The sequence below is a fragment of the Ursus arctos genome, unplaced genomic scaffold (genome assembly GCF_023065955.2).
Source record: "Ursus arctos isolate Adak ecotype North America unplaced genomic scaffold, UrsArc2.0 scaffold_19, whole genome shotgun sequence".
Taxonomy (NCBI): domain Eukaryota; kingdom Metazoa; phylum Chordata; class Mammalia; order Carnivora; family Ursidae; genus Ursus; species Ursus arctos.
Window position 1 is genome coordinate 56,785,086 of NW_026622863.1, and position 25,893 is coordinate 56,810,978.

The window sequence follows — 25,893 nt, forward strand, 5'->3', positions numbered from 1 at the left end:
GTCATTGATCATCAAATTGACTAGTATAGAACAGATGCTAAAAAGAAAAAAAAGGGGGGGGGCACCTGGCTGGCTTAGTCGGTCAAGCGCACGACTCTTGATCTTGGGGTTGTGAGTTTGAGCCCCATGTTTGATGCAGAGATTACTTAAAACCTTAAAAAAATGTATGGTAAAAAACATGTAATATAAAATTTACCATCTCAACCATCTTTTTAAAATCTTAAGGAGGCTCACGCCCAGATATTTACAGTTTTCTTAGATAGTATACGTTATCTACATTTATGTGTATCATACATACGTCTCTGTAGCAGACATGGAAGTAAACAGAAACCCAAGGGAACAGGGGCGCCTGGGTGGCACAGCGGTTGAGCGTCTGCCTTCGGCTCAGGGCGTGATCCCGGCATTATGGGATCGAGCCCCACATCAGGCTCCTCTGCTATGAGCCTGCTTCTTCCTCTCCCATTCCCCCTGCTTGTGTTCCCTCTCTCGCTGGCTGTCTCTATCTCTGTTGAATAAATAAATAAAATCTTAAAAAAAAAAAAAAAAAAAGAAACCCAAGGGAACAGAGCGTGAGCAATGGAACTCTTCAGCTACACTTAAAATTAGAAATATGTGGCCACAATGCTAATGTCACTGAAAAGACTTTGTTAATCCTACATAAGTAATAACTGTACTCTTCCGTAATCCCAGGAAAAAAACAAAATATCAGTAAAATCTGTCAATGGCATCTTGACTGACTTCATCAGCGACTGGAATCCACAAAACCCACGAGGAACAAAAACACAAGCAGGGGGAAACTGGAGCTAATTTAGGGGAGACGACTGGCATGAAGACAAAGAGTACCTAAACTGCACATTCAAAAGAAAAAATGGTTGGATTTCTAAGTAAGACTGAGGTGGAAGAGCCAAGACACACAAGGGACTCAGAAAATGTATAAGGCAAGAAGCATGTTTGATTTGTGTAAGGATTCCAATTTCCGAGGAAGTGAGGAAAAACAGAGCAAGCGAGTCATCCCACAGGAAGTGACCGCCACGTAGATGAATAAGGTCAGAAAATGGTTTAGGCACAGGTACTGGAGGGGGCTGATTCAGGGAGCACCAAAAAATTGAGGCCTGGGTGTTCCAAACAGAAGGACCCTTGAAGGTAATTCCTATATGAAGGGATGATCAGAGGGAAGCACGGGGGCCCTGAACTGCAGGTGCCACAGTTAGGGGAAAAGAAGAAGGAAGATCGAGCACAGAAAAGAAAAACCAATGAATTCAGGGGACAAATAAAAAGGCAAAAGGCCTTAAGGACAAACTCCACAGACACAACAAGATGACAAAAGCAAGGTACAGATGGAAAACCCAATCAGATGACAGATATGAGGAGATGCTCTAACTAGTTATTAGAAAAATGAAATTCAGAAACAGCCCTATCACCTATCACGTGGGTCATGAGAAATCCGACAAACGCCGTGCGGGCAAGCAAGATGCACACATGTGGGTCCCTGTGCGTTCTCCCACGTGAGCGCAGATTACGCAGCTCATGAGAAGAGCAGAACGATTTCCTTAGTCACATTAAGTACACTTCTATCCAGGGGGCAGGGAGTCCCACTCAAGAGTGTTCACCTCTGAGAAATTCTTACACCTTCCCCTCAGGGGCACTTACAAGGTAATGTATCGCAGAGTTAGTCAGAAACTGGGAGTGGGAGGCGACCTACAGCCCTCCACTGGGGTCGGATGGCGTGGCAGGCTGAATAAGGGCCCCCTTCGAAGATATGCACGTCGGCCAGCTAACAGTCACTCACCTCCCTGTCTCTGATGTGGGAGCTGAGCCTCTCTTAGCCATAACTTCTCTCCTTTTTCCATCCTGGAAATGATCTCTGGGTTGGGAATGTGATACCCTGTTAATGAGGAAGAATACTGGATTTGGATGTGGTCTGGGGCTTGAGAGACCACTCAGCGAAGCTTTGCATTGGCTCATCGGAAAAGTCAACATGTTTCACTAGGAGCAGAGTAATATTCACAGGTGTCCTAAAGGAATACGCAATCAGGACAATCAAAGGCGAACAGATCACATACTTCGGCCGCCCTAGCGCGTTCCACAACAAGGAGGGCAATCTCAACGAGGTCCATCCGACACTGCCGGGTCAGGTGTGCTCACCCAGGGACAGGAGGTGGCTGTAGACCTCCCCCATCACATCCTGGTACAGGCGTCTCTGCGCAGGGTCCAGCTGCTGCCACTCTTCCCTGCTGAAGTCCATGGTCACGTCCTCAAATGACAATGATCCCTGTAACACCACGCACCGATGTGAATTACTCATTACCGGTGAATAGAGAAGTTACCCACGGCTTGTTTTTAATGATTTTTCACCACGATCTATATGGCTTCCCACTAACTCACCCGTTTCATATTGTGTTTTGGGGGGTTAAAAATTTTCTAAAATATCCTGCCATCTACGACATACTTGTGATATTGGGCTGGTCTTCGTTCTAGTTTTCTGGCACAGAGCGCCTAAAACCCTTGAAATTTCCTAAGTGCAGAGAGTGATAAAGGTGTCTTTTGTTATGTTAATGCCGTATGTTTGGGAAAGGGGGGCTGGTTGCCAGGGGAACCAACCACGTGATGAGAGGACTGAACTTTCAGCCCCACCCCCTGACCCAGGGAGGGGAGAGGGGCTGGAGGTGGAACCAATCACACCAATGATTTCATCACTGAAATCTGGGTTATGTGTTATGAAGCCTTCATAAACACCCAAAAGGGCAGGGTTTGGGGAGTTCCCAGGCTGCTGAACCACATCACTTCAGGCCTCAAACTGTATGGGGATGGAAGCTCCTTTGGAATCTCATCCTATGTATCTCTTCATCTGGCTGTTGGGTTTTTGTGGGGTTTTTTTGGAGATTTTATTTATTTATTTGAGAAGGAGACAGAGCACAAGCAGGGGGAGAGGGAAAAGCACGCTCCCCACCGAGCAGGGAGCCCTACATGGGGCTCGATGCCAGGACCCTGGGATCACGACCTGAGCAGAAGGCAGACGCTTAACTGACCGAGCCCCACAGGCGCCCCCTGGCTGTTGATTCTTACCCTTTGATCTCCTTTGTAGGAAACCAGTAACCTAGTGAGGAAATGGGTTTCCGGAGTTCTGTCAGCTACTCTTGAAAATTAAACAAACCCAAGGAGGGGGTTATGGGAACCTCTGAAGGCCAGTGGGTCAGAAGCCCTGGTGACAAACCGGAGTTGCCCCACTACTGCAGGCGCCAGTCACAGGCCCAGGCCTGTCACCTGTACCTCTGACAGGGTGGCTTCACTTAGAAGTTCCTGCGACCCCCTTCTTGGGCTCAATTAATATACCAGAGCAGCTCAAAGAATTAAGGAAACCGATTTACTCACCAGGGTCACTGGTTTATTATAAAAAGATAGTAAAAGATACGAATCAAGAGCCAGATGAAGAGGTGCACGGGGCCAGGCGTGCGGAAGCTTCCACGCCCCCTCCAGGTGAACCACTCTCCGGGCACCTCCACGTGCTCACCAGCTGGGAAGCTCCCCAAACCCACTGGATGCTTACGGGGGCCTTATTACATAGTCATGACTGAGTAGATCACTAGCCTTTGGTAACTGATTCCACCCCAGCCCCTCTCCCATCTCTGGGCGGTGAAGACGTGGGGCTGAAAGACCCAACCCTCTAATCACAGGCTCGGTTCCCTTGACAACCACCACCCTAAGGGGATTTCCAAAATCCACCTCATTTACATAACCCAGTTGTGGTGGAAAGGGGCTTGTTATGAATAACAAGACACACACTTCACCTTTGTGGCTCTGAAGCTTTTTTTTTTTCCCCCAGGAACTGAAGACAAGACTAAATATTGTTGACAAGAGATGCTCCTACTGCTTACTGCTCAGGAAATTCCAAGCATGTGGGAGCTGTGCGCCAAGAACCCTGGATGATGACCAAATCGACAGGCTTCTCATAAATCTCAGTATCAGAGCTGTGTAAGGGTGTCATTAAAAGACTGGGAAGTAAATACCCAAATATTTAGTTAATAGGGTAAAAATTCATTGCCTCTGAGGGGAAAGACAATGTTGACAGCTGTTTTGTTTTTTTTAAGCTGGAACACGTGGTCTTAACGGAGAACAGTGAACCAGGTTACACCCTCTTGCTATAGCGAGTTCATGGTGTCAGACTATTTCGATCATCTGCCACAGAGCGCTGCTTGCAAAGACAGCTGTTTTTATTTACAAGCTGACTGAAAATCTGAATTAGCAAAAGGAGTATCTACTGAAATGGCAAAATGAAAGCCAGGGCAAGCAGACAAAATTATTTTCACCATATAAAAGGGAATGAGCTAATATGAAGTAACCTGTATCGTATCGTAACACCCACTTGAACACGCTTTCAACCACACTCTTAACAATTCAACCCACATCAACGCAAAATGAAAGGCATTTTCCTACGGTGTAATTTTCTGTCACTCTTAACGGGCTTGTGTCTCCCCTCCAAGCTCCTCCCACCCCCCCAAATTCTTATGTTGAAGTCCTAACTGCCAGTACCTCAAAATGTGCCTGTATTTGGAGACACGGTCTTTAAAGAGGTAACTAAGTTAAAATGAGGTCAGTAGAATAGGCCCCAATCCAATGTGACCAGGGGTCCTTATAAGAAAAGGAAATTAAGACACCGACCCCACAGAAGATTATATGAGGACACAGTCAGGAGAGGTCCATCTACAAGCCAAGGAGAGACCGCAGAAGGAACAATCCCGCCGACACCTTGATCTTGGATTTCTAGCCTCTGGAATTATGAGAAAATAAACTTCTGCGTAAGCCACCCGATTTGGGTGTTTAACATTTTCATTTTAAGAATGACTTTTAAATATCTGAGGCAGTACCTTTTAATTTTTAAATGATTTTTACTTAGCATTTACTCTAATAGTTTTAATGTTCCTTTCTTTCAATGTTTTCTATTATCGAATGTTTCTGTCAGGTGGAGATGACTGTAAACATTATTGAAATATATAATCTTACAATGTATTGGTTCACAATGGTAATAAACCATGCATTTATTATACTTATTAAAAAAACAGAATATCTCTCTGGGACTTTGATTATAAACCTATCACAAGTCAACAATGTACTGTTTATTATTATGGTCACTTATTATGGTTTTAAAACACAGTGTCTTTAAATACACAGACAAGGGGCGCCTGGGTGTCTCAGTTGGTTAAAGGTCTGACTTCAGCTCAGGTCATGATCTCAGGGTCCTGGGATTAAGCCGTGAGTTAGGCTCCGCCTTCACAGTGGGGAGTCCCTCACGCTTGTTCCTCTCCCTCTGCCTCTCCACCAGCTGGTGCCTGCACTCTCTTGCTCTCTCTCCCTCTCAAATACATAAACAAAAAAGATCTGTAATAAATAAATAAATACACAGACTAACTTGGAATTTCATGAAATCTTGAGTATACCTAAGAATCTTCCTTTCTCTTTCCCCAAAATCAAGTACTGTATCTGTGGGCAATTTGGAAACACTATTCTCTGGCATTTTTATTCATCTTTTAAAGTAGGAAAAACCACATATGTCCTTAAAACACAGTTTTTGCTCTAGTATCCTATGATTCTATAAACCATGAAGACAGAGGGGATATGAGCCAACCCCCACCAAGCGGGTAAGAAGTCAGACAGGGACCAGCTGAGAATATGCAAAGACCCAGTGGTGGACAAAGGATCGTCTGAGCTGAGCAGGAAGGAGTTAGCATTTCCCCCACAGTGGCCGGGGCTACTTTTTCTTCTTCCTCTGCTCCAGGACGAGCCCTCTACAATATACCCTCCTCCATCAGCCTGTACAGTTTCCTCTATTACACAGAAGGCCTGTGAACGAGGAGACATCAGTCCCCGTGGTCCACCCTCAGCAGCGGATGCACACGGTCTCAGCAACACGGAGTCCACAATCTGCTGCTTCCTGTGTCTGCCCTCGAGTTCTGGAGAACCGTCCCTGGGGTTGTTCCTGCTTACCTCACATGGTCCATCCTGCTCCTGCGGACCCAGGACCTGGGACCTTTGGGGCAAATTCTCATCAGCAGGCATGTCTCCCCTGGGCTTCACTTCTCGGTTTCTCCTGCTGACAATTCCACTTTTCCCAGGACCTTGAAGCTGGATGGGCATATGGAGGTTTCGATCAGAGCTGCTGGGGAGCACCTGGCTGGGCTGAGAACAGAGACCCGCAGCCTCAATGATGTGGTCTGACCCACGGGCTCTGCAAAGCCACCAGGAAGTCCTGGAAAGGCGATGCTCACATGGTCACTCCTCTAACATTTGCTCCACACAAATATTTTTGAGGGTCCTTAGGGGAAGGCCACTGTGCTGGACACTATGGAATAAAAGTTCGGAAGAACCCAACCAGTTATTAAACAGGGTAAAATAAAAGATGAAAAGTTCAGGGGCGCCTGGGTGGCTCAGTCAAGTGGCCAATTCTTGATTTCGGCTCAAGTCATGATCTCCAGGTCCTGGGATCGAGCCCACATCAGGCTCTGCTTTCAGCGGGGAGTCTGCTTTGGGATTCTCTCTCCCTCAGGCCCTCCCTGCACTCGTGTTCTCTCTCTAAAATAAACAAATCTTAAAAAAACAAAACACAAAGAGTTTGGACTACATGAAGGTTTAATTGTAGCTCTGCCCCTTTTAGCCTTGAGAATATGAAGACATTACTTTAACTCCAAAATGAGGAGGCAAGTTTTTTATCGCAGGCATCGGGGGAAATAACATGTGATGAATCTTATTAAGCCTTCAACAGCTGCCTGGCATGCGGTAAAGACCCTGTTTAGTTTTCATTAACCCTGTCCACTAAACATTACAATCATTATTATGCCCATTTTGCGGATAAGGAAACTGAAGCTGTTACACGCTTTGCCTAATGGTCAGTCAGTCCGCAGAGGGAAGAAAAAGGAGTCAGTCCTTCCTCTGCCTCGTTCCAAACTGCACACAGTTCCCTACCTGCTCAGCTTCCATAAACACCATTTCCATTTCCTGTTGCCTTCAGAGAGCTGAGGCTCTGAGGTGGCCATGCTGATATGTCCGTGCAAGCTTCTGGACGTTTCAGTGCCCATCCTAGACAGCCCAGACTTTCCTCATTTTTTTTCTTTTTTAAATATTTATTTTTATCTCTACACCCAAGGTGGGGCTCGAACTTACAACCCCCAGATCGTGTCACGCGCTCAACTGACTGAGCAGCCAGGCGCCCCATAACAAAGCTAAAACTTGAATTTCCTGTCCTCAACCCCCACCTTCACCTGGAAACCTGCACACACGCACCAGGACCCCGGTTCACTTGCCACGTCTGGACTCTAGGGAATGAGTTGCCTCCCAACCCCACACCCAAATGCAGTCATCCACAGCACTGACCTGCAGATCCCCCAAGGACAGGACCACAGGACTGCCGGAGGTCAAGAAATGCCTCCCTGTCTTCGACACAGACAGGCTAGGCTGGCTGCCAATAAATGTTTCCCAGGGAGTGATTGCCACAGGACCCCGAATAATCCCCAACATGGGGTTCCAATTACTGCACCCCAATAGGAAATCGTCATCCATGTGTTCAACTGCCAATTACTGACCCTTACCATGTCCACAGGGAGCTAAGGAGGTGCCTCAGAAACCCCCATAACCGACCACCCAGACCTGCAGTCCGTCGGCTCCCATATAGCTACCGTTAGCACCCCACGCTGATTTCTGTAGGTCCCCAAACACTGCTCCCCGATGTTACGAGAGGACCCTCAAAGTCCTCCAATCCCTGAAGCTCCTGCTCCCAGTCACTGCCTCCAGAGTCACTCCCCGAACGTCCCCAGCACCAGCTACTAAGATCCGCCGCAGAAGCATGTTCGCCGCCCTCAAGTGAGCAAGTTTCAAGGACCAACAATACAAATTTTGATATTAAACACACTTGGAATTTCAATTCCCAGAATACTTAACACACATACAGGAAATACGCAAAGCCTGACAATAACCGAGCCAATCACCTATCTCGGCTTAGAAAACGCCACTCATCCCACAGCCCCCCCTTCACTGAGGACCCCCTCACTCCGCAGACCCTCGTCATTCGTCCCCCGAGCCCCTCACACTCACCCCAAGCCGAGTGCCCCTCACAGACCCCACAGGATCTCCACTGCTAATGTCCCAAAACACCTCAGTGTTCCACACGGGCGACAGACAGGTCACAACCAGTTAGCAACCTAAGCGAAATGGCCGCGCGGCGGCACTTCCGGTCTGGGTTCGATTCCCGACCGCGTTTCTTAGCGCGCCGGGCAGTGAACGGTGCGCATGCTCGGTAGAAGCCGTGAAGCCACACCCTGCCAATAGTTATCATGGCGTCTCACGAATCGGGGAATTTTGTCCCCTCTTCCCTACCACGACTCACCCTGCACAGAGAGGCTAATAGGATCTCAGCGGGTGTTGAGTATGGCAGACAAACCCCTCTCCATCGCCAGACTCCACCTGAGGCGGCTCCAACAGTAGGCTCTGAGAACTGGGTAGGCTGTGGGCTTGCCTCTCCAGGGTCCTGCTCAGCCTGGGAGGGGTTGCTGACAATCACGCAGCCCAAACACCGGGATTGGCCCTTCGGGACTGCTAAGAGCCATTCCCCAGTGCGCTGCAGGTGAGAGAAGAGACAAGCCAGACCCTGTGTTCAGAAGTTGTTTCTTTCTAAGTTCCGCAGCCATTTACTGCAATAGGTATGATGTGGGAAACAAAGGCAGAAGAAAATTATTTAATTTCTTTACTACCTACAGCCCACTGACTAGTCCTCGGAACAGGCAGAGTGACATTCCTCTAGGGACTCAAGTGCCTTGATGTTAATACTTTGCTAAGGGCAAAAGGCAACCTTTGCCGGACCCCCAGGATCCTGTAAGTCTACTTTAACATATAAAAATTCCTTTAGAAATTTCCTTTATCTCTAAACCCCCCAAGATACGTGTTGGCAATCATCCCCCAAGCGTTCGGCCCACCATGACTAAGGTTTTATTAGATGGGAATAGTGAGTGACTGTTCCCAACAATAGCTAGCCCCCTCAAGGTCCTGGAAACTGATGGGGTTTTGGAGTATAAGTGAGGTTCAGTGGGGGTGAGGTCTGGAGCTGATGAGCAAGAAAGAATTCTTGAGATATCTTTGGTGCAAAATGGTGGTTTACTAACGCACGGGGGCAGAACCTGTGGGCAGAAGGAACTGCTGCCCCGGGGTTGTGAAGGGTGGCTGATTATATACTATGAGGTTGGGGGAGGTAAGGAAACAGGGAGGTTTTCGAAACAACTTTCATAGTTTCCTCACAAGATACTGGAGGCCTTGCTATTGTCAAGTTAAGGTTGTTTTTCCTTCTAGTAAAGCATTAACAGTAAGATAGGAGCTTCCTGGAGGAGCATTACTTTGCCCGCTTCCAGTATCTGTCAATGGGCTGCAGATTATAAGGACATTTAATTGTATTTATGTTCCCTTCTGAAAGCAAGACCATTGATAGAAATGCTTTGTTCTTGTAAATTGCTGAGGCTTTTGTAAACTGGGGGAGACTCACGCCTTGCAGGATTGTGATCTCTATAAGTTAACTGTTTTTCCTTTTCTTAGCTTTAGGGCAGCCAGGAAGGCCTGAGGAATGTCACATATATGCCATGGGGTGGGGGGAGGCGTAGGGTGTCAGCTCTTGCTTTGTCCTCAGCTTGCCTTCTGTTCCTTCATCAGAAACCTTGCTTCCGAAATACCTGGGAGCCTTAAACTATCCCTAACCCCCTCCCAACTTGAAAGTACGTAATGGGTCACTCCTCAGGACCCCAGTGCAGCTCTTTCTGCCCACGGGTCCTGTCCCCCTGCTTTAATAAAACTACGTTTTTGCACCAAAGACATCTCAAGAATTCTTTCTTGGCCATCGGCTTTGAATCCTAATGTCTTTCCTACATCAGATGTAATGGTTAAGCACAAAGATCCTGGAGCTGGACTGCCTGGGTTTAAAGCCAGATGTTCAAGTTTGGGCAAGTTAGTTAACTTCTCTGTACTTTAATTTCCTGTTTCATAAAGTGGTGAGGATTAAATAATTAAATTATCATAAGCAAAATGTTTAAAACAGTGCTGTTACAAGAATTAGCTGTTACGTGAGAAAAATACTCTATTTCATTCATTCTGATGAGGTGGTGGGATATCGGTGAGGGTCAGTGGGGTGGACTCCGGAGCCGACGACCAAGAAAGAATCCTTGAGACGTCTCTGGTGCAAATGGTGGTTTATGAAAGCTCAGGGACAGGCCCTGCAGAAAGAGCTGCTGCCCGGGGTTGTGTGGGGTGGCTGATTATATACTACGGGGTTGGGGGAGGTAAGGAAAGAGGGAGGTTGAGAAAATACTTTCATATGTTAAAGAAGACTCACAGGATCCTGGAGGCCTTGCCGTTGTCAGGTTAAGGTTGTTTACCCCTCTAGTAAGGTATTAACATGAAGATAGTTGGGAACTTCCTTGATTCCTACAAGTATCTGTCTATGGTCTGCAGGTTATAAAGACATTTAATTGTATCTACATTCCCTTCTGGAAACTAGGTTATTGATAGAAATGCTTTGTTCTTGTAAACTAAGACATTTGTAAACTGAGGGAGGCTTAAGTCTTGCAGGATAGTGGTCTCTGTAAGGTTAACTATTTCTTTGTCCTTTAGGGCAGCCAGGAGTGCCTGAGGAATGTCACGTACATCCCATGGTGGGGGTGGGGGTGCGGGGTGTCAGTTTCTGCTTTGTCCTCAGCTTGCCTGCTGTTCCCTCATCAATTCAACAAGTATTTATTAGGTTCCTATGGTATGCCCAAGAAAAATTGTTTAAGGTCAGTGTGTAACCGAACTAACCTGAGTTCCTTCCTTGGTGAGTCACAGAAACTGATGATTTGAAGTGGGGTTTGAGAGCGGAAGGTCAAGAAAGAATTGAGACATTTTCGGTGCAAAAAAAAAAAAAAGTGGTTTTATTTAAAGCACGAGGACAGGACGGGTGTGCAGACAGTACTGCACTGGGATTGTTCAGGAGCAACGGATTGTATCCTTTGGAGTTGGGAGAGGTAAAGACAAAGGAAGTTTCCAAAAGGATTTTCGTATGCTAAAGAAGATTTACGGGATCCTGGAGGCCTGACTATTGTCAAGCTAAGGTGGTTTTTTTTCCCTCTAGCAAGGCATTAACATTAAGACAGTTGGGAGTTCCTGGAAGGATGTCACAATCTACCTACCTCAAGTATTTGTCAATGGGCTGCAAGTTACAAGGAATTTAATTTTATCTACATTTCCTTTGGCCTTTGTTTTCCACCAGAAACTATACCAGGGGGAGTTGTCACACAAAGAAACTTTCTTACAGCAAATAAAGAGATCACAGGGTGTAACTTCCAAAGCTGTGATTCCCCGGAGCAGGGGTGAATAGGTCCCTTTTATTTAGAGTTAGGATGAATATTTAAAAAGGAGAGTCTTGTGGGGCTTCTGGATGGCTCAGTTGGTTAAGTGTCGAACTTTTGATTTTGGCTCTGGTCGTGAGATCGAGCCCCGTGCTGAGCTCCGTTTTTATTACAAAAAATGAAACAAGATGCAGGCAATGACATATGATTACATTTATAATAAGTTCAAAAATAGGTTTATCTGAACTATACTTTTCAGTATAATAATAAAACAAGGCCTAAAACTAAAAAAAATTATTAATATCTAAGCTAAATAATAAAAATGAGATTAATGTCTTTAGAGAAGTTGATAAGGAAACTTCAAGGTCCCTCTGTGTAAATTCTTTGAATCGCAAGAAGGATTACAGTTAATAAAAAAGAAGTAGATAAGGAAAGTTGTTTATAATCACATCAATGGAAGATAAAGAAAGGATATAACACTATTTCTCCAATCTTGGATTACCAAGGTGAGAAAAGTCAATCATATCAGGCACTCTTAATGTGTTGTCGGGATATTTAAATGAGTAGGGTACTTTTGGAAAATGTCATGTTGGCTTCAGATGGAATTGGAAGAATCATCTCCACTTCCCACATAACATATCAATGAGAAATGCATTTTGTTCTAAGTTACAAGAAGGCAGACTTTCAGGAACCTTAATAAACGGGGCTTTATTTTCTAACATAACACGAAATCTAGAGATGGGCTGCTAAGGGCTTTGATTCAGCCGCTTGGCAGAGCCCACTTTAGCCGGAGGGATAAAGAAGGAGGAGGAAGAGGGGCCGGATCCTCCCCAATTTTCTCACTTCTAGGCCGGACAAGTCCCAACTCAGCCGCTTTCCTGGACTGAGACCCTTTGGCCCGAATCCTGCCTCAGCACCACGGACAGCGCCACCACCTGCTTTTGGCTTCTTAGCTGCAGAGAGAGCTCCTGCTGCGGGCAGGTGCGATGGGAGGATCGGGAACTCGGGAAGGCTTGGGGACAGATATGAACAGGGTAAGTGCCTCCCAGTCTAGCTCCGCTCTTCCCAGACTCCTTGCGACCCCAGAGAGTCAGGGCCTTATGTGTGGTCATACCCTCTGTGTGGGACTGCTCATATACGCTTGGTCTCTTGCTTCTCAGGGCTGACTCCACCCCCAATCTCTTCAGAGATCGCTCCCGTCTGGATAAACGTTTATTCTCTCCTCCACCTTTTACAGTCAGGAAGGGCCTCTCTCCCCAACAAGCTGATCTCTTCCTCCCCACTTCCCCTCCTGTCTCTGCTCCCTCTTCCTCTTCATCTAGCCCTCTCTCCTCCACCCTCTCCCTCTCTTTCTCTTGCTCAGTCTCTGGCTGATACCCAAATGGAACTTTGGAGGACAGAGAACAAGACTCTTGATCATTTACTGACTCTAGTTATGTGCCAGATCCTGAAAGCTTCTTTAAAAATATGCTTCAGTGTCTGTCAGATAAACGAAGGACTGGAATATCAGGAGGCTGACTGAGGCATTGTCTTTGGAAGCGAAGGAAGACATTCAAAGTGTTTAGGCACATGAGGGACCTTGCCTAGATTGGGAAGAGTTCTGTGACCTCAGAGATGGAGCACAGTCCATGGGGGATCTAGAAGCTAAGTGAGGAGAGGGGAATTAAGTCATCACTCCATGGACAAGAGGAATTGTGGCACCTGGAAGACTGTGGAGAAGAAGGGGAGAGATATTGTGTATGTGCAGGGCTCACGGGAAATGTGAGGAGGCGTAAAGACCTATTCACAAGTTCCAGGTCACCCAAGCTTCATATCCAAGTGTGGGGCTGAAGTCAGAGCTCCAGACTCAGTCCCAGCCTCTGTCCTTAGGGTCTCTCCTTGCAAACCAATTCAAGAGTTCACCCAGGGCTTCCCAAGTTCTCCAGGGTGGTCCAACATGGAGAGGATGTGTTCCCAGGAGGGTCTTGGTCTTCCATTCCTCCATCCTCATGAGAGAATCTTCAAGAAAGCTATCTGGAGAAAACAGACCCTCAAACTCCACATCTCTCTTGAGGGAAGTGGATTGGTCTTCGGAAGTTAAGAGGCAGGGTTCCAGGGTGTGGGAGGAAGGAAGGCCCACCTTGCTGTGGTTCAGGGAGGTAAGGGCTCAGCTTTCACTTCCCCTGCAGTGACCTGAGGGAGAGAGGGGTTTTCCTGTTGAAGGGAGAGGTTGGGGGCAGAAACCACACATTTGATCCAGAAAGCATCCCCAGTTGTCTTATCACCCCTCAGATGCCCCCATCTCCAAGCTGGGAGAGGCTAACCAGACAGTGTTAAGGGAATCGAGACTTTTCTCTGCAGCCCAGAGATGCTGCTGCTGCTGTTTTGGGGGCTGCATCTGTGAGGGCAACAGAGATCTGAGGAAGAGGTCTGGGTGGGGCTGTGGTCAGACACTCTGTTTGCTACCATGGTCCCTGGAGGATAGTTCAGGCATGATCTGTATCCTACAGTCAATGTCAGTGAAGGAGGGTCTGTGCATATCTAATCCCATTCTGGACTGACTTTGACCTTTCAACACCCACCTTCCGATCTTGGAGTTGGCCGAGAGACGTCATAATCCTTCTCTGGCCGCAGACCCTATCAAAACCAAAAAGAGAGAACCTCCTCTGGGACCCAAATCTCTAAGCATCAGATTTTCCAAAATTCTGAAAAGTGGAAATACTTCAGGAGAGAGAAATATGGGGACACCTGGGTGGCCCAGTCAGTGGAGCATGCAGCTCTTGATCTCAGGGTTGTGGGTTCGAGCCCCACACTGGGTGTAGAGAGGACTTAAAAACAAAATCTTAAAAAAAAAAAAAAAAAGGATAGAGAAATATGGCTTCCAATATGTGATACTGTCTCTGAATGTGATAAATAGCCAAGGGTCCCCAGGAAAGGACCCTAAAGATGGGAACACATCTCCTTATCTGGAGGGTGGGGGAGACGTACAGAGCCCTGAAGCTAATAGAGGGAGAGGCCACTGGAGAGATTGTGTGGCTCATACTCCAGGGTCTTGAGTCTTTTCCTCCAGGGGAAAAGCTGACTTCTCCAGTTTGTACCAGACACCCCAAATCTGTACCCTTACAGCCTGTAGTACAGAGTCATTTCCGAATCTAAAGAGCACTTTGCCAGGAGCTTGTGTAAGAAGACGCTTCCCTCCTCCCTGGGCCCCAAGGCCCCCCCATCCCTTAGTACTCATCCATATCTTAGGATCCCAAGATCATGACACCAGCACTACATATCAGGTGACCTTTCGTGGACGTGGTAGTTCTGTGGGCAGAACCATCTGAGAAGTTTGGCCCTTGGTTTAAAACCTGTATGTGGTTTTCCAGGCCCAATCACAGGCACAGATGAAGGCCTTCTTTGGAGGGCAGGCCTCAAGGGGGAAAGCTGCCCTCCCTGCTCCAGACTTGGTGACAGCCAGTGCATGAAACGCTCTGAAGGGAGCTGCTCCTGACAAGGACTCAGACCTCTCTGGCCGGCGGTCATGCTCCTTGCATATCTGCGTCGCAGGCCAGGGGCTTTCATTCCTACCTCTCTTTATCTGAGGCCTCAGGCAGAGGTCTTCAGGCTCCTCAACTGAGGCCTCCTTACTGGGGAAGGAGGAGAAAAACTTGAAGACCCTCTCCCCAGTCTGATTCAAAACTCAGTGTTTTCCACTTCTATCTCCCCATCCCCACTCCTCACAGCGATTTTCCCTCCACTGACCCTCCCTCCTTGGCTACAGATTCCCGCTTTTCCTTATTGTATATTCAGAGTCGAGCCACTCTCTCTCTCTCTCTCCTGCTGCCACATCCCATTGTGGTTCCTGTACCCATCACAATGGCCCTGAATAGGGTCTTCACCGTTCCTTAGCAAGTGCCGTGAATAATTTTTCCCTTGACAGTTAGAATCATATCTTTTTTTTTTTTTTAAGATTTTGTTTCTTTATTTGACAGAGAGAGAGAGCACAAGCAGGGGGAGCAGCAGGCAAAAGGAGAAGGAGAAGCAGGCTCGATCCCAGGACCCCGGGATCATGACCTGAGCCAAAGGCAGACGCTTAATCAACTGAGCCACCCAGGGGCCCCTAGAATCTTTTTTTTTTTCTTCAGCACCCAACCACCTTTCTGTGGGGGAAGGGGGACGGGGAGAGTCAGTGCTTTCTCCCACTTAGTCTCTTGTATGATATATCCTCATAGTAGGTGATCAAACGCTTCATTGTTACTTTCATTTTGACTCATTGCTGCTTCAGTTGCCTACTGAGACCCCTCGCTCAGCTAAGCTCCTGACACCACTTGGCTCAACGTCTCCTACCGTTGTTGGTCAGGACACCTGGGTCCCTGAGGACCTGTGTGACTTGAGGCCTGGCCAGAAGCCTGGTGTGAGGAAGGAGAAGAAAGCACGACAGTCTCACTTCGCCACCCTTCTGTGGATCCAAAGAGTTAGCTGCACCGTCCCCCTCCCCCCCCCCCCCCCCGATTGAGATAGAAAATACTGTCATTCTCTGGTCCAGATATTCTAGAAATCTTGGTACTGGGCCCTGTCCAAGGAAGTGGCACAGGTAGGGAAACACTCTGCTCTGGGGCAGTGATGGAGGCGGGGCTTCTGCTGCTCAGGGCAGAAGCGAGGTGTCAGAGCTCGAATGGGAGAAGGCTGGTGCTGCTCTGTTGAATGCCCCCTTGACGGTCTGGCTGCTGCCCCCTCCAGCTCCTTCCTGGCCAGGCCATCTCAGTCCCTCACCCCCATTCCCACAGTTAAGCTTGAGTGTGTGTGTGTGTGGGTGTGGGTGTGGGTGTGGGTGGGTGTGTGTTCCCACAGCTCCACCCAGGGCCCCCTGCTCCCCCCAGTGAATATACCTGGCCCTGGGGCCAACTCTGCTACCTTTCCCACCACCCTCTTCCCAGCCTAGCCCTACACATTCACTACCCTTGGCCATGGCACCTCCAGCCCCCATCACTAGAGTCAGGGCTCTGGGAGTCACTGTAATGGTCCCTCCCCCGCCCACTGCACCTCTCTTTCAATTTCACTTCCTGAAAGTGTCTTAAATTATTCTTTCTTCCATCACCAAGGCTGCTGTCTCCTCGCGGGCTTGGTTCTCCCCTTCTCGAAAGTCACAGCAGTTTCCTCTCTGGCCTTTTGGCCTCCAGCCTCTTCCTTCCAGCTCTTCCCTACACTGACCTTAGAGGGATCATGTTGATAACTCTATGACCCTGGCCCTTTCCTGCTCAAGTACCTTCCATGGCTCTACATTGCCTTCAGATAAAGCTCAAGCTTGTCTGTCTTCCCCCACTAACATTAAATGTTAGTTTGTGAATGAATGAAAGAATGAATGAATGAATGAATGAATGAATGAATGAAGTGAAGGTGTGTGTTGCTTCTCTTGCCTCGTCTGGACTCTTTTATGCCTCTGAAGCTATGTAGGCTATCCTGAGACCCATCCCTAACAGGCCGCCTCCATGAGGGTCCCATGGCTGTGACTCTCCAAGGGGCTGGCCGGGGGGACTGTAACAGCATTCCAGCAGGTCTGAAGGGTTAATTTGCTTCAAGCTTATGCACTCCTTTGCTTGCCGACTTAAGTCCCTTGATCTGTAGCAGAACTAACTCTCTTTTTTGAGACTGGCAGACCACTAGCCCTGAGGAGTGAAGGACCAGACTTTCCCAGAAGAGAAGGCCTGACCACGTTCGAACCCAGCTGCTGTGGATGCCAGCAAGTCTGTTCAGGGTCATGTCCGCATCGGACTAACCGTCTGGCACCTGCTTTTCAAGCACGCAGCCCGCTTCGCCTTTGCTGTGCCTTCTTTGAGACATCATCTGCCATCTTCCCAGGTTGCCCCCTGCCTGAATGAAGCACCATCACTTGGCTCTCAAGTACTGATTTTTTTTTCCTTTCCCTTTAATCCCAGTATAGTAAACATACAGTATTAGTTTCAGGTGTACGAGAGTATTATTTCAAGCGGCGAGCAGCCGAACCCGAGTTCAGAACCACTTCTCTGTCCGGTAACAGGTGTCCAGTTGGGACCACGATGCGGGAGCCCGGGAGGCAGGACTCGGAGGCTCTCGTCCCTCATGGCTGCCTTCCTTGAGCAAAAGCTTTGCCGCCTCTGAGCCCCAGGACCCACCTGCTACACACAGAAAGGGAACCAAACTATTTCAAAGGTTAATCACAGTTGACTGTGGGCCTGAAGTTCTCTATTCTAGGTTTGTGGCCTTTCGTTTCCACCGCAGGCTTCCGGTTAAAGCTTCCCCTGCCCTCCCACATCCTGCGGCTTCTTTTCTCTGTCAGAGGGACCGCAGAAGGCAAGCTGTGTCAGACATCACGGAGGGATGCCGCTCTGGCTGCTGTTCGTGCTGTGGGGAGGTGAGCGAGCCGAGGGGAGAGGGAACCCCGCTCGGGGGAGGCATCGGAGCTCTAGGATGAGTTTTTCCCTCTCTCTCCAGGGCCCCTGCCTCAAGCTCTGAGCTACCAGCTGGAACTACAGGAGTCTGTGACAGTACAGGAGGCCCTGTGTGTTCACGTGCCGTGCAAATTTTCCTACCCCTGGCTCACCTTTGCAGCCCCCCACATGTCTTGGTTCCAGAAAGGGGCAGATGTAAGCCGTGATCCTCCAGTGGCCACAAGCAAACCAAACCAGAAGCTGCATGAGAGGACCCAGGGCCGGTTCTTCCTCCGCGGGGACCCCCAGAGCCATGACTGCTCCCTGGACATCATGGGAGTCAACATGGGGGACAGCGGGACTTACTTCTTTCAAATGGGCACATATTCATATCTAGATAATATGCTTTCTCTGAATGTGACAGGTATGGTAGGGGCGCAGGGAAAGGCCCCAGAGATAGAAAAAAATGAACATTCTATCCCTCTTGGGGGTGTTGAGGGGTGGAGACCGCCGCGGCCAGGCTCTGGGGCAGGATGACAAAACACTGAGGGGCCCCAACATCCTCTCTGTCCTCACCAGCCCTGACTCACACACCTGACATCCTCATCCCGGAGACTCTGGAGCGTGGCCGCCCCGGGAACCTGACCTGTTCCGTGCCCTGGGCCTGTGAGCAGGGCACACCCCCCATCTTCTCCTGGACGTCAGCTGCCCTCACCGCCCTGGGCCCCAGGACCCACCTGTCCTCAGTGCTCACCCTCACCCCACGGCCCCAGGACCATGGCACCAACCTCGCCTGTCAGGTGTACTTCCCTGCAGCTGGTGTGACGGTGGAGAGGACCAGCCAGCTCGATGTCACCTGTAAGTGTGGGGTCAGGATGCCCATGTCCCTGAGGGTGAGACCAGGGCGGAGCTAGGCTAGAGCTTGACAGTGGGGTCTTGTAGCTAAGCAGGAAGGGAACTCCCTTACCTGCTTCCGTGGCTCGTGGGGGGAAGGCCCAGCACCCACTCCTCTCTTGCCACGAATGCCAAGGCTGCCGCATTCTCCTGTCCAGATGCTCCCCAGAACACAGCCATCAGGATCTTCCACGGAAACAGAACAGGTAGGAAAGAACCTCTTTTCTCCAGGGCTGGGGTGGAACCCGGGTCTCCACCAGGACAGCCCTAGTTGGGTCTCAGAGCTCCTGCTGGCCAGGAACTGCGTGAGGCACGTACAAGAAGCCAGCCACTGAGTTCAGGCATGGGGAGAGCAGTGGGGAGAAGCCCCCACAAACCTCAACTCCCTGAAGTTAATGTTTGCTCACCCACAGCTTTCTTGGGTCAAATCCTCCTGCTTTTGGGCTCTTCTTTGGCCCTTTCACTGCCTTCGTTCACCATATCCTGTCCTGCGCCCTCCGCTTTCCATCTGCTAGACAGTTGGAGCAGCTCCAGGGAAATCGTCCCAGCCTCCTTTGCAGCCCTTCGGCCTGGACTCTGCCAGTTCCCTCCTCAGAGCAAGTGTGGACATTGCAGGAGGAGAGAAACACCAGCTTCACCGAACTCATGTCCCTCATTCTCTCTCTCTCTCTCTCTCTCTCTGCATCTCTCTCCTCAAAGCCCTAGGGACTCTGCAAAACACCTCATCCATTCTCATCCGGGAGGGCCAGGCTCTGCGGCTGCGCTGTACTGCTGACAGCAACCCCCCTGCCGAGCTGAGCTGGTTCTGGGGGTCCCCCACCCTGAATGCCACCCCCATCTGCAAGAGTCCAATCCTGGACTTGCCTCAGGTAGGGGCTGAGGAGGAAGGAGACCTCACCTGCCAAGCTCAGAACTCACTGGGCTCTCAGCACGTCTCCCTGCATCTCTCCGTGGTCTGTGAGTGTGGGGACCCCTGGGGGACAGGCTGCCTGGGGCCTGGGGAGGAGAGGCACCACTGACCCTTCTCCTCCCTCCCACAGATGCCCTGTGGCTGCTCCCCCCCTCCTGCTCCTGGGAGGGCGAGGGGCTGCACTGCAACTGCTCCTCAAGAGCCCGGCCCGCCCCCACCCTGCGGTGGCAGCTGGGGGAGGGGCTGCTGGAGGGGAACCACAGCAACGCCTCCTGGACCGTCACCTCCAGCTCTGCGGGGCCCTGGGCCAACAGCTCCCTGAGCCTCAGCGGGCCGCTGGTCTCTGGCCTCAGACTCAGCTGCGAGGCCGGGAACGCACACGGGTCCCAGAGCGCCGCTATCCTGCTGCTGCCAGGTCCGGGGTCTGCTGGGGGGGTGACGCCGGGAGGAAGAGGAACTTGGCTTTTGTATTAATTTTCTAGGGATGATGTGACAAAGTGCCTTAAACTGGGCGGCTTAGACAGTGCAGATTCACTGTCTTGCAGTTTTGGAGGCTGGAAGCCTAGGATCAAGGTGTCTGCAGATCAGTTCCTTCTGAGGCTGTGACAACATTGCCCAGCCTCTCGCCTAGCTTCGGGTGTTTGCTGGCAATCTTCGGTGTTCCTTGGCTCGTGGAAGCATCACCCTAATCTCGGCTTTCGTGTTTACATGGCAGCCTCCTGTGTGTGTGTGTGTCCAAACATCCCCATTTTATGAGGACACCAGTCACAGTGGGTTACGGCCCACCGTGGCCATCCCATCTTCACTTGATTGCCTTTGTAAATACCCTGTTTCCAAATGAGGTCACTTGCTGAGATCCTGGGGCTGGAAGGGTGTGGCAAAGGGCTGGGACTTCCGCATATGAATTTGGTGGGGGACACAATTCAACCCATAACAGCTCGGGAGAGATGGGGCTGGTGGGGGAGAACACTGAGGCCCCAAATGGAGCAGCTGGACGTTTAAGATCCTCAGTCCTGAGGCCAGGGGAAGGGGCTGGTCCAGGGTTCACAGGGCAATGGAATCCACCTGACTGAGTCCTGGATGGGGAGTGGGTATACAGATGGGAGAAAGAGGAAGGGAGGCGGCCAGTTGGAACGTGCCATATATTAGAGCTGGACCTTACACGCCCCTCACATTTTCTGCAGGTAAACCAGAACCCAGGGCCAGTGGAGTCCTGGGAGCAGTTGGGGGAGCTGGCATCATGGCCCTGCTTTCCCTCTGCCTTTGCCTCGTCTTCAGGTGACAGTGGGCTCCAGGGATGGAGGGAGAGGCCTGCGGTGGGAAGGGGTTATGGTCATGGAATCTCAGAGAGCCTGAGCTAGAGGGACCTGGGCTGGTTGGAAATCCAGGAGTCAGGGAAGGAGGCTGAGTGCTGGTGTGAATCAGCCCATTCCCACCTGGGCCAAGCCTGGGGTCTCTTCCAGACCCTGGTCCAGCTCTTGGATTAGGGGGAGTACCTGGAGACTGGACCCACCTCCACCTCCCTCATTCTGTGCTCTTCATGGGGTGCAGGGGGTGGTCTGCCTGCCGCATGCCCCAAGTAACCAAGCTGAAGGGCCCCGGGCTGTTCCCTTAGAGTGAAGACCTGCAGGAAGAAAGCAGTCAAGCCGGTGCGAAGCCTGAATCTGAACCTAGCCGGCAGCGCAGGCTCTGGGGTGAGTGACAGGCTGTGAGCTCCTGTCCAGCCAGGGGCTTTTGGAAGTCGCCCTCGTGAGGGCACCGGAGCATTTCGCTATTAACGTCCAGTACTCCCTGGAGTTGCCCATGTGGTTATTTTAAATTCCTGATTCCACTGGTCTAACGCTTCTGCTTCTGATGGAATGCGCATATAGGCCGGTTGCTTGTGGGGGTATGTATGCCTCCTACGTCAAAGTACCACGTTCCCCTGGAACACGAGCCTTTTCTTGTGGCGTTGATTACCCAGAAGTGCAATGGCCCAAACACAGTCTGTGTCAGACCCACTGAGTGCGAGGGAGGTGGTGGACTGGAGCCCTAGCGTAGAGAGACTGGGAAACCCCAAACTCACACCGCATCGCTCCCACTTTGCATTTTTCAAATCTACCACTGTGCGTATTTACCATCAACTTTACTTTTCACCTAATAATGCACCCATTTTAAGTGTGCAGTGAAATGAATTTTAACAGACGTGTTCACCCTGTGCCCATGTCCCCAGTCAAGCCGTGGAACGTTTCCATCAGGTCCCCAGATTCCCTCGTTCCCCTGCCCAGTCAGCTTGGGCTTTCCAGCAATCTCTCATTTCTATCACTATGGATTAGTTTTGTCCCTTCTGGAACTTCGTATAAATGGAATCGTGCAATATTTATTCTCTTTGTCTGGCTTCTATCACTTCATTAAAAGATGTAAAAATCCTATCCAGTATGCCTCCAATAACAGAGCATCGTTCATCAAAACGGGTGTATGAAAACTGACAGAACAGCAGGGAGAACAGATTGGCAGTTACAGTTGATGATTTCAAAACTCTTCTCGCGGTCACTAGCAGAACAAGTACGCACAAAATCATTTTTAAAGTTTAATTTTCGGAATTCCGTCTTGTGTCTCCTTGGTCAACGTAGGGGAATGGTTAGCATGCCCTAAATCCCCTTCTTGTCAGGAATCAGGAGAGGTATCTCCCATTTTTTTGCCTTCAAATTCTCAGAATTTTTTTTTAAGATTTTATTTATTTATTTATTTATTTGACAGAGAGAGAGAGAGAGCACAAGCAGGGGGAGCTGCAGGCAGAGGGAGAGGGAGAAGCAGGCTTCCTGTGGAGCTAGAAGCCCGATGTGGGACTCGATCCCAGGACCCCAGGATCATGACCTGAGCTGAAGGCAGACGCTTAACTGACTGAGCCACCCAGGCAGCCCTCTCAGTATCCTTTTCTTTTAAGTGAATGTCTTTTGCAGTCAGTAAGTGTAGTGGCCCGAAGCATGTATTCTGGAGCTAGACTCCTGCATTCAGATCCCATCTTTGCCTACTGACAAGCTGGGTGACCTTGGGCAAGTGACACACCCTCTCTGACCTCTGTTTATTTTGGTGACGTGGGAAGATGAGGAGTACACAGAGAATCACAAGAGTAGTTTCGAGAAGTGTCTAAGGCAGTAGCTGGCACGGACTAAGCGCAGGACTCAATTGCTACAATCAGAATCATCCCCTCCCCTAGCACGTGAGTCCCAAGGGCAGTTTGTTGTTGTTGCTATTGTTTTAGTCCCTGTTGTATCCCCAGAGCCCAGAGAAATACCTGTTTCCTCTTACTCTGAGAACTATTTCTCTTTGCCTCTCTGAGCGACCGTGTGAGGGCGTCTGTTTCCTGCTTCCATAGCCTGAGAGTGTTGCGGGCACAGAGCAGAGGCAGGCCGCCATCTTGACTGCCAGACCTGACCTCTGCCCGGTCCTCTCGCCCCTGCCCTGCTTTAGATTTCATAATGTCTCCTATCACAAGTGTAGAACTTTGGTGTTTGTTTTCTATTTGTTTAGTAACTGCCTCTCCTAGAAAACCATATGCTCGCTGTGTGGTCTCACGAACTGTGATTGTCATGTTCCCCACTCCACACAGCACGTTGTCCGTTGTCTGGACAAAGGAGGGTACTATCGTTAGAAAGACTTGGTTTTGAGTCTTGGCTCTGTGGTGCATTTATACAGATGTGTGTCTTCTTTTTTTTTTTAAAGTAGGTTCCACACCCAGCTTGGAGCCCAGCCTTGGGCTTGAATTCATGACCCCGAGATCAAGACCTGAGCTGATATCAACAGTTAGATGCTTAACCGACTGAGCCATCCAAGCACCCCCCTATATGTGTGTCTTTAGGGCAATGAATATCATTTCTCTTAGCCTTAGTTTTATTATTTGTGTGATGAACATGATAATAATACCCTCTCCCAGCTTTTTTTTTTTTTTTAAAGAATGTAATGCAATTAATATAAACACTAAGGGCTGCCCAATCTTAAGGATTAAACATTTAAAAATAAATGAATGGATAAGTGATAAAAGGGCCATCGGGGCCAGTCCCCTTCTGGTGCTTGGCTGCTTTCCCTCAGACCCTACTGACCGGCTCTGAGTCCCTCCTCCTCTTTCCACTCAGGCACATCAGCAGCAGTCCTGGATGGACATCCCTGCAGGCCACCCAGCTCCTGCTGAGGCTAGCCCCGTGTCAGGAGAGAACCAGGAGCTCCACTATGCTTTCCTCCGATTTCCCAAGCTGAAGCCCCACGAGCAGCAAGGCATCAACACCGAGTACTCAGAGATCAAGATACACAAGTGAGGAACTGTTTTTCTCAGAGTTCCGGAGGCTGGAAGTCTCAGATCAACGTGTCAGCAGCGGCCTCTCTCCTTGGCTTGTAGTTGGCCGTCTTCTCCCTGTGTCCTCACCTGGTCTTCCCTCTGTGTGACTCTAGTTTCTTCTTACAAGGATACCAGATGTACTGGGTTAAGGTGTACCCTCATGACCTCATTTGAACTGGCATTGCCTTTTTAAAGACGCTCTCTCCTACAGTCTCGTTCTGAGGTACTGGGGATTAGGACGTCAGCGTATTAATCTTATGAGTTTTCAGCCCATCACACTCAGCCTTGACTATTTTAAAATTAATGGCCTTCTTGGCAGTGGTTCGAGTCTCCTAGTATGTGTGGAAGACCACAGGACTTGTGTCCAAAAGAATTGAGTTCCAATCCGTCTACGCCATGGATCACGTCGTGACTCACTTTACTGTTGTGCAAAGCAGGGAAGTCATCCTGGTCTAGCCAGATGATCGCAAAAGATCGATGAGAGGCTACAAATAAAACAGATGAGTCCCGACACACGGCTTTCTGTGTACCCTAAACACGTGTGTGTCAGGACTTCCGTTAGATGCTTTAACAACGTTTCTGCTGATGATATCTCTGAAGGCTTGGAGGGGCCAGTCCCGGAGGTCACAGAACTTTTCCACCAGGATCGGATGGCTGCCCTTACCACTTCTATTAAACAGTATTTTGTAGATCCTTGCCAGTACAATAAATGCAAGAAGTAGAAATAAGAGCCAGGGGCGCCTGGGTGGCACAGCGGTTGAGCGTCTGCCTTCGGCTCAGGGCGTGATCCCGGCATTACAGGATCGAGTCCCACATCAGGCTCTTCTGGGAGCCTGCTTCTTCCTTTCCCACTCCCCCTGCTTGTGTTCCCTCCCTCGCTGGCTGTCTCTCTCTGTCAAATAAATAAATAAAATCTTTAAAAAAAAAAAAAAAAGAAAGAAGAGTTAGCCAGATCATAAAGTAAGAAGCAAAACAGTTTTGGGGCGCCTGGGTGGCTCCATGGGCTAAGCATCTGACTTCGGCTCAGGTCATGGTCTCAGGGTCCTGGGATCGAGCCCCACGTCAGACTCCGCCCTCAGCGGGGAGCCTGCTTCTCCCTCTGCCTGCCCCTCCCCTTACTGGATGCATACCCGCATGCATGCTCTCTCTCTCAAGTAAATAATAAATTTTTTAAAAATAATAATTTTATTTAAAATTTTTTATTTAAAATTTTAATATTTAAAAAATAATTTTATTTAATTATTATCACCCAGCAGAATGGGTGAACCAAGTGTGGTGTAGACACACAATGGAGTATCGTGCAGCCACACACGGATGACCCTTGAAAACAACAGGCTGAAGGAAAAAGCCAGATACTAAAGGACAAACATTGTCTGATTCTGCTTCCCTGACCTACCCAGGACCGGCAAACTCATGGAAACAGAAAGCAGAATGGGGGTTGCTCGGAGCTCAGGGACGGGGGTGGGCGGGGGTTGGTGGGTACCTGCATGGAGTTTCTGCTGGGGAGGGTGAGAAAGTTCAGGAGAGAGGCGGTGGTCATAGTTGCTCCACGTCGTGAATGTACTTAGTGTCACGGAATTGCACCCTGTACAGTGTTGAAAATGCCAGGTTTTATTTTTACGAATATTTTGCCACGAAAAACTCAAGGGAGCGGGAAGCACTTCTGTCTTCCAGGTGCTGTCATTATGGAGACGAGAATAAAAAAAAGTAAATTATAAATAACATGAGAGCACAGGCCTGGAGGAAAAGCTCTCGGGCGCATTGGGCTGGGTTTCCTGGAGCTGAGAGGCTGCCGAGGCGGTACTGGAACAAAGACTCCAAGGTGGGGAAGAAGCAGACGCTTCGCTCGCCTAAGACGAAGTTATTCCAGGAAGACGGGAAGAGGGGAACGGTGAGCGCGGTGGCTCTGAGGCTGACGGCACAGGAGTGCAAAGGTGGGGGAGCCTGGAGGATGGCGCAGACCCCTTGGAAGACCGCTGCGGCCCACCGCAGGTTTCTGGAAGCCTTTGCAGAGAGCAGACACATGGTGAGACCCTCATTTTAGCAGGATCC

At 49.5% G+C, this 25,893-nt stretch overlaps 2 protein-coding genes across 10 annotated transcripts in view; one reads left to right on the forward strand and one right to left on the reverse strand.

Annotated features, from left to right (window-relative positions):
• ZNF175 (zinc finger protein 175) overlaps positions 1 to 8,225 on the reverse strand; it is a 12,906-nt gene extending 4,681 nt beyond the window's left edge. Inside the window, exons 1-4 of one of the 8 annotated variants that reach the window (XM_026488192.4) lie at positions 8,083 to 8,225; positions 5,983 to 6,174; positions 2,146 to 2,272; positions 1,790 to 1,885 (exon numbers count right to left, since the gene is read on the reverse strand). In XM_026488192.4, coding sequence (XP_026343977.2) covers positions 1,790 to 1,885; positions 2,146 to 2,272; positions 5,983 to 6,132 — 373 coding nt within the window. In that variant the 5' untranslated portion in view covers positions 6,133 to 6,174; positions 8,083 to 8,225. Of the gene's footprint in view, positions 1 to 1,789; positions 1,886 to 2,063; positions 2,273 to 5,982; positions 6,175 to 6,957; positions 7,622 to 8,082 lie in introns of those variants that run through there. The other 7 variants (XM_026488194.4, XM_048223880.2, XM_026488196.4 and 4 more) reach the window with 7 other exon arrangements.
• Positions 8,226 to 8,317: 92 nt separating this feature from the next.
• On the forward strand, positions 8,318 to 24,773 carry LOC113247261 (sialic acid-binding Ig-like lectin 5). 2 transcript variants are annotated; one of them, XM_044380026.2, is made up of 11 exons: positions 8,318 to 8,611; positions 12,201 to 12,385; positions 17,574 to 17,706; positions 17,787 to 17,938; positions 18,302 to 18,580; positions 18,775 to 18,822; positions 19,316 to 19,573; positions 19,657 to 19,941; positions 20,711 to 20,804; positions 21,142 to 21,220; positions 23,642 to 24,773. In XM_044380026.2, the coding sequence occupies exons 1-11, from the start codon at positions 8,322 to 8,324 to the stop codon at positions 23,819 to 23,821; spliced, it is 1,983 nt and encodes a 660-aa protein (XP_044235961.2). In that variant the 5' UTR covers positions 8,318 to 8,321; the 3' UTR covers positions 23,822 to 24,773. The 2 variants fall into 2 exon arrangements, with proteins under 2 accessions (XP_044235961.2, XP_026344012.2); XM_026488227.3 differs by lacking the exon at positions 8,318 to 8,611 and having other exon boundaries at positions 12,293 to 17,706; positions 17,787 to 18,146.
• The last annotated feature ends 1,120 nt before the right edge of the window (positions 24,774 to 25,893 follow it).

What these genes read in the sequence shown, in the direction of transcription:
- LOC113247261 (XM_044380026.2), top strand. Translation starts at nt 8,322, where the DNA reads ATGGCGTCTCACGAATCGGGGAATTTTGTCCCCTCTTCCCTACCACGA. An exon ending in CATTCCCCAGTGCGCTGCAG is followed by an intron (nt 8,612 to 12,200) that starts GTGAGAGAAGAG and finishes TCTCACTTCTAG; the next exon opens with GCCGGACAAGTCCCAACTCA. An exon ending in TGCCTTTGCCTCGTCTTCAG is followed by an intron (nt 20,805 to 21,141) that starts GTGACAGTGGGC and finishes CTGTTCCCTTAG; the next exon opens with AGTGAAGACCTGCAGGAAGA.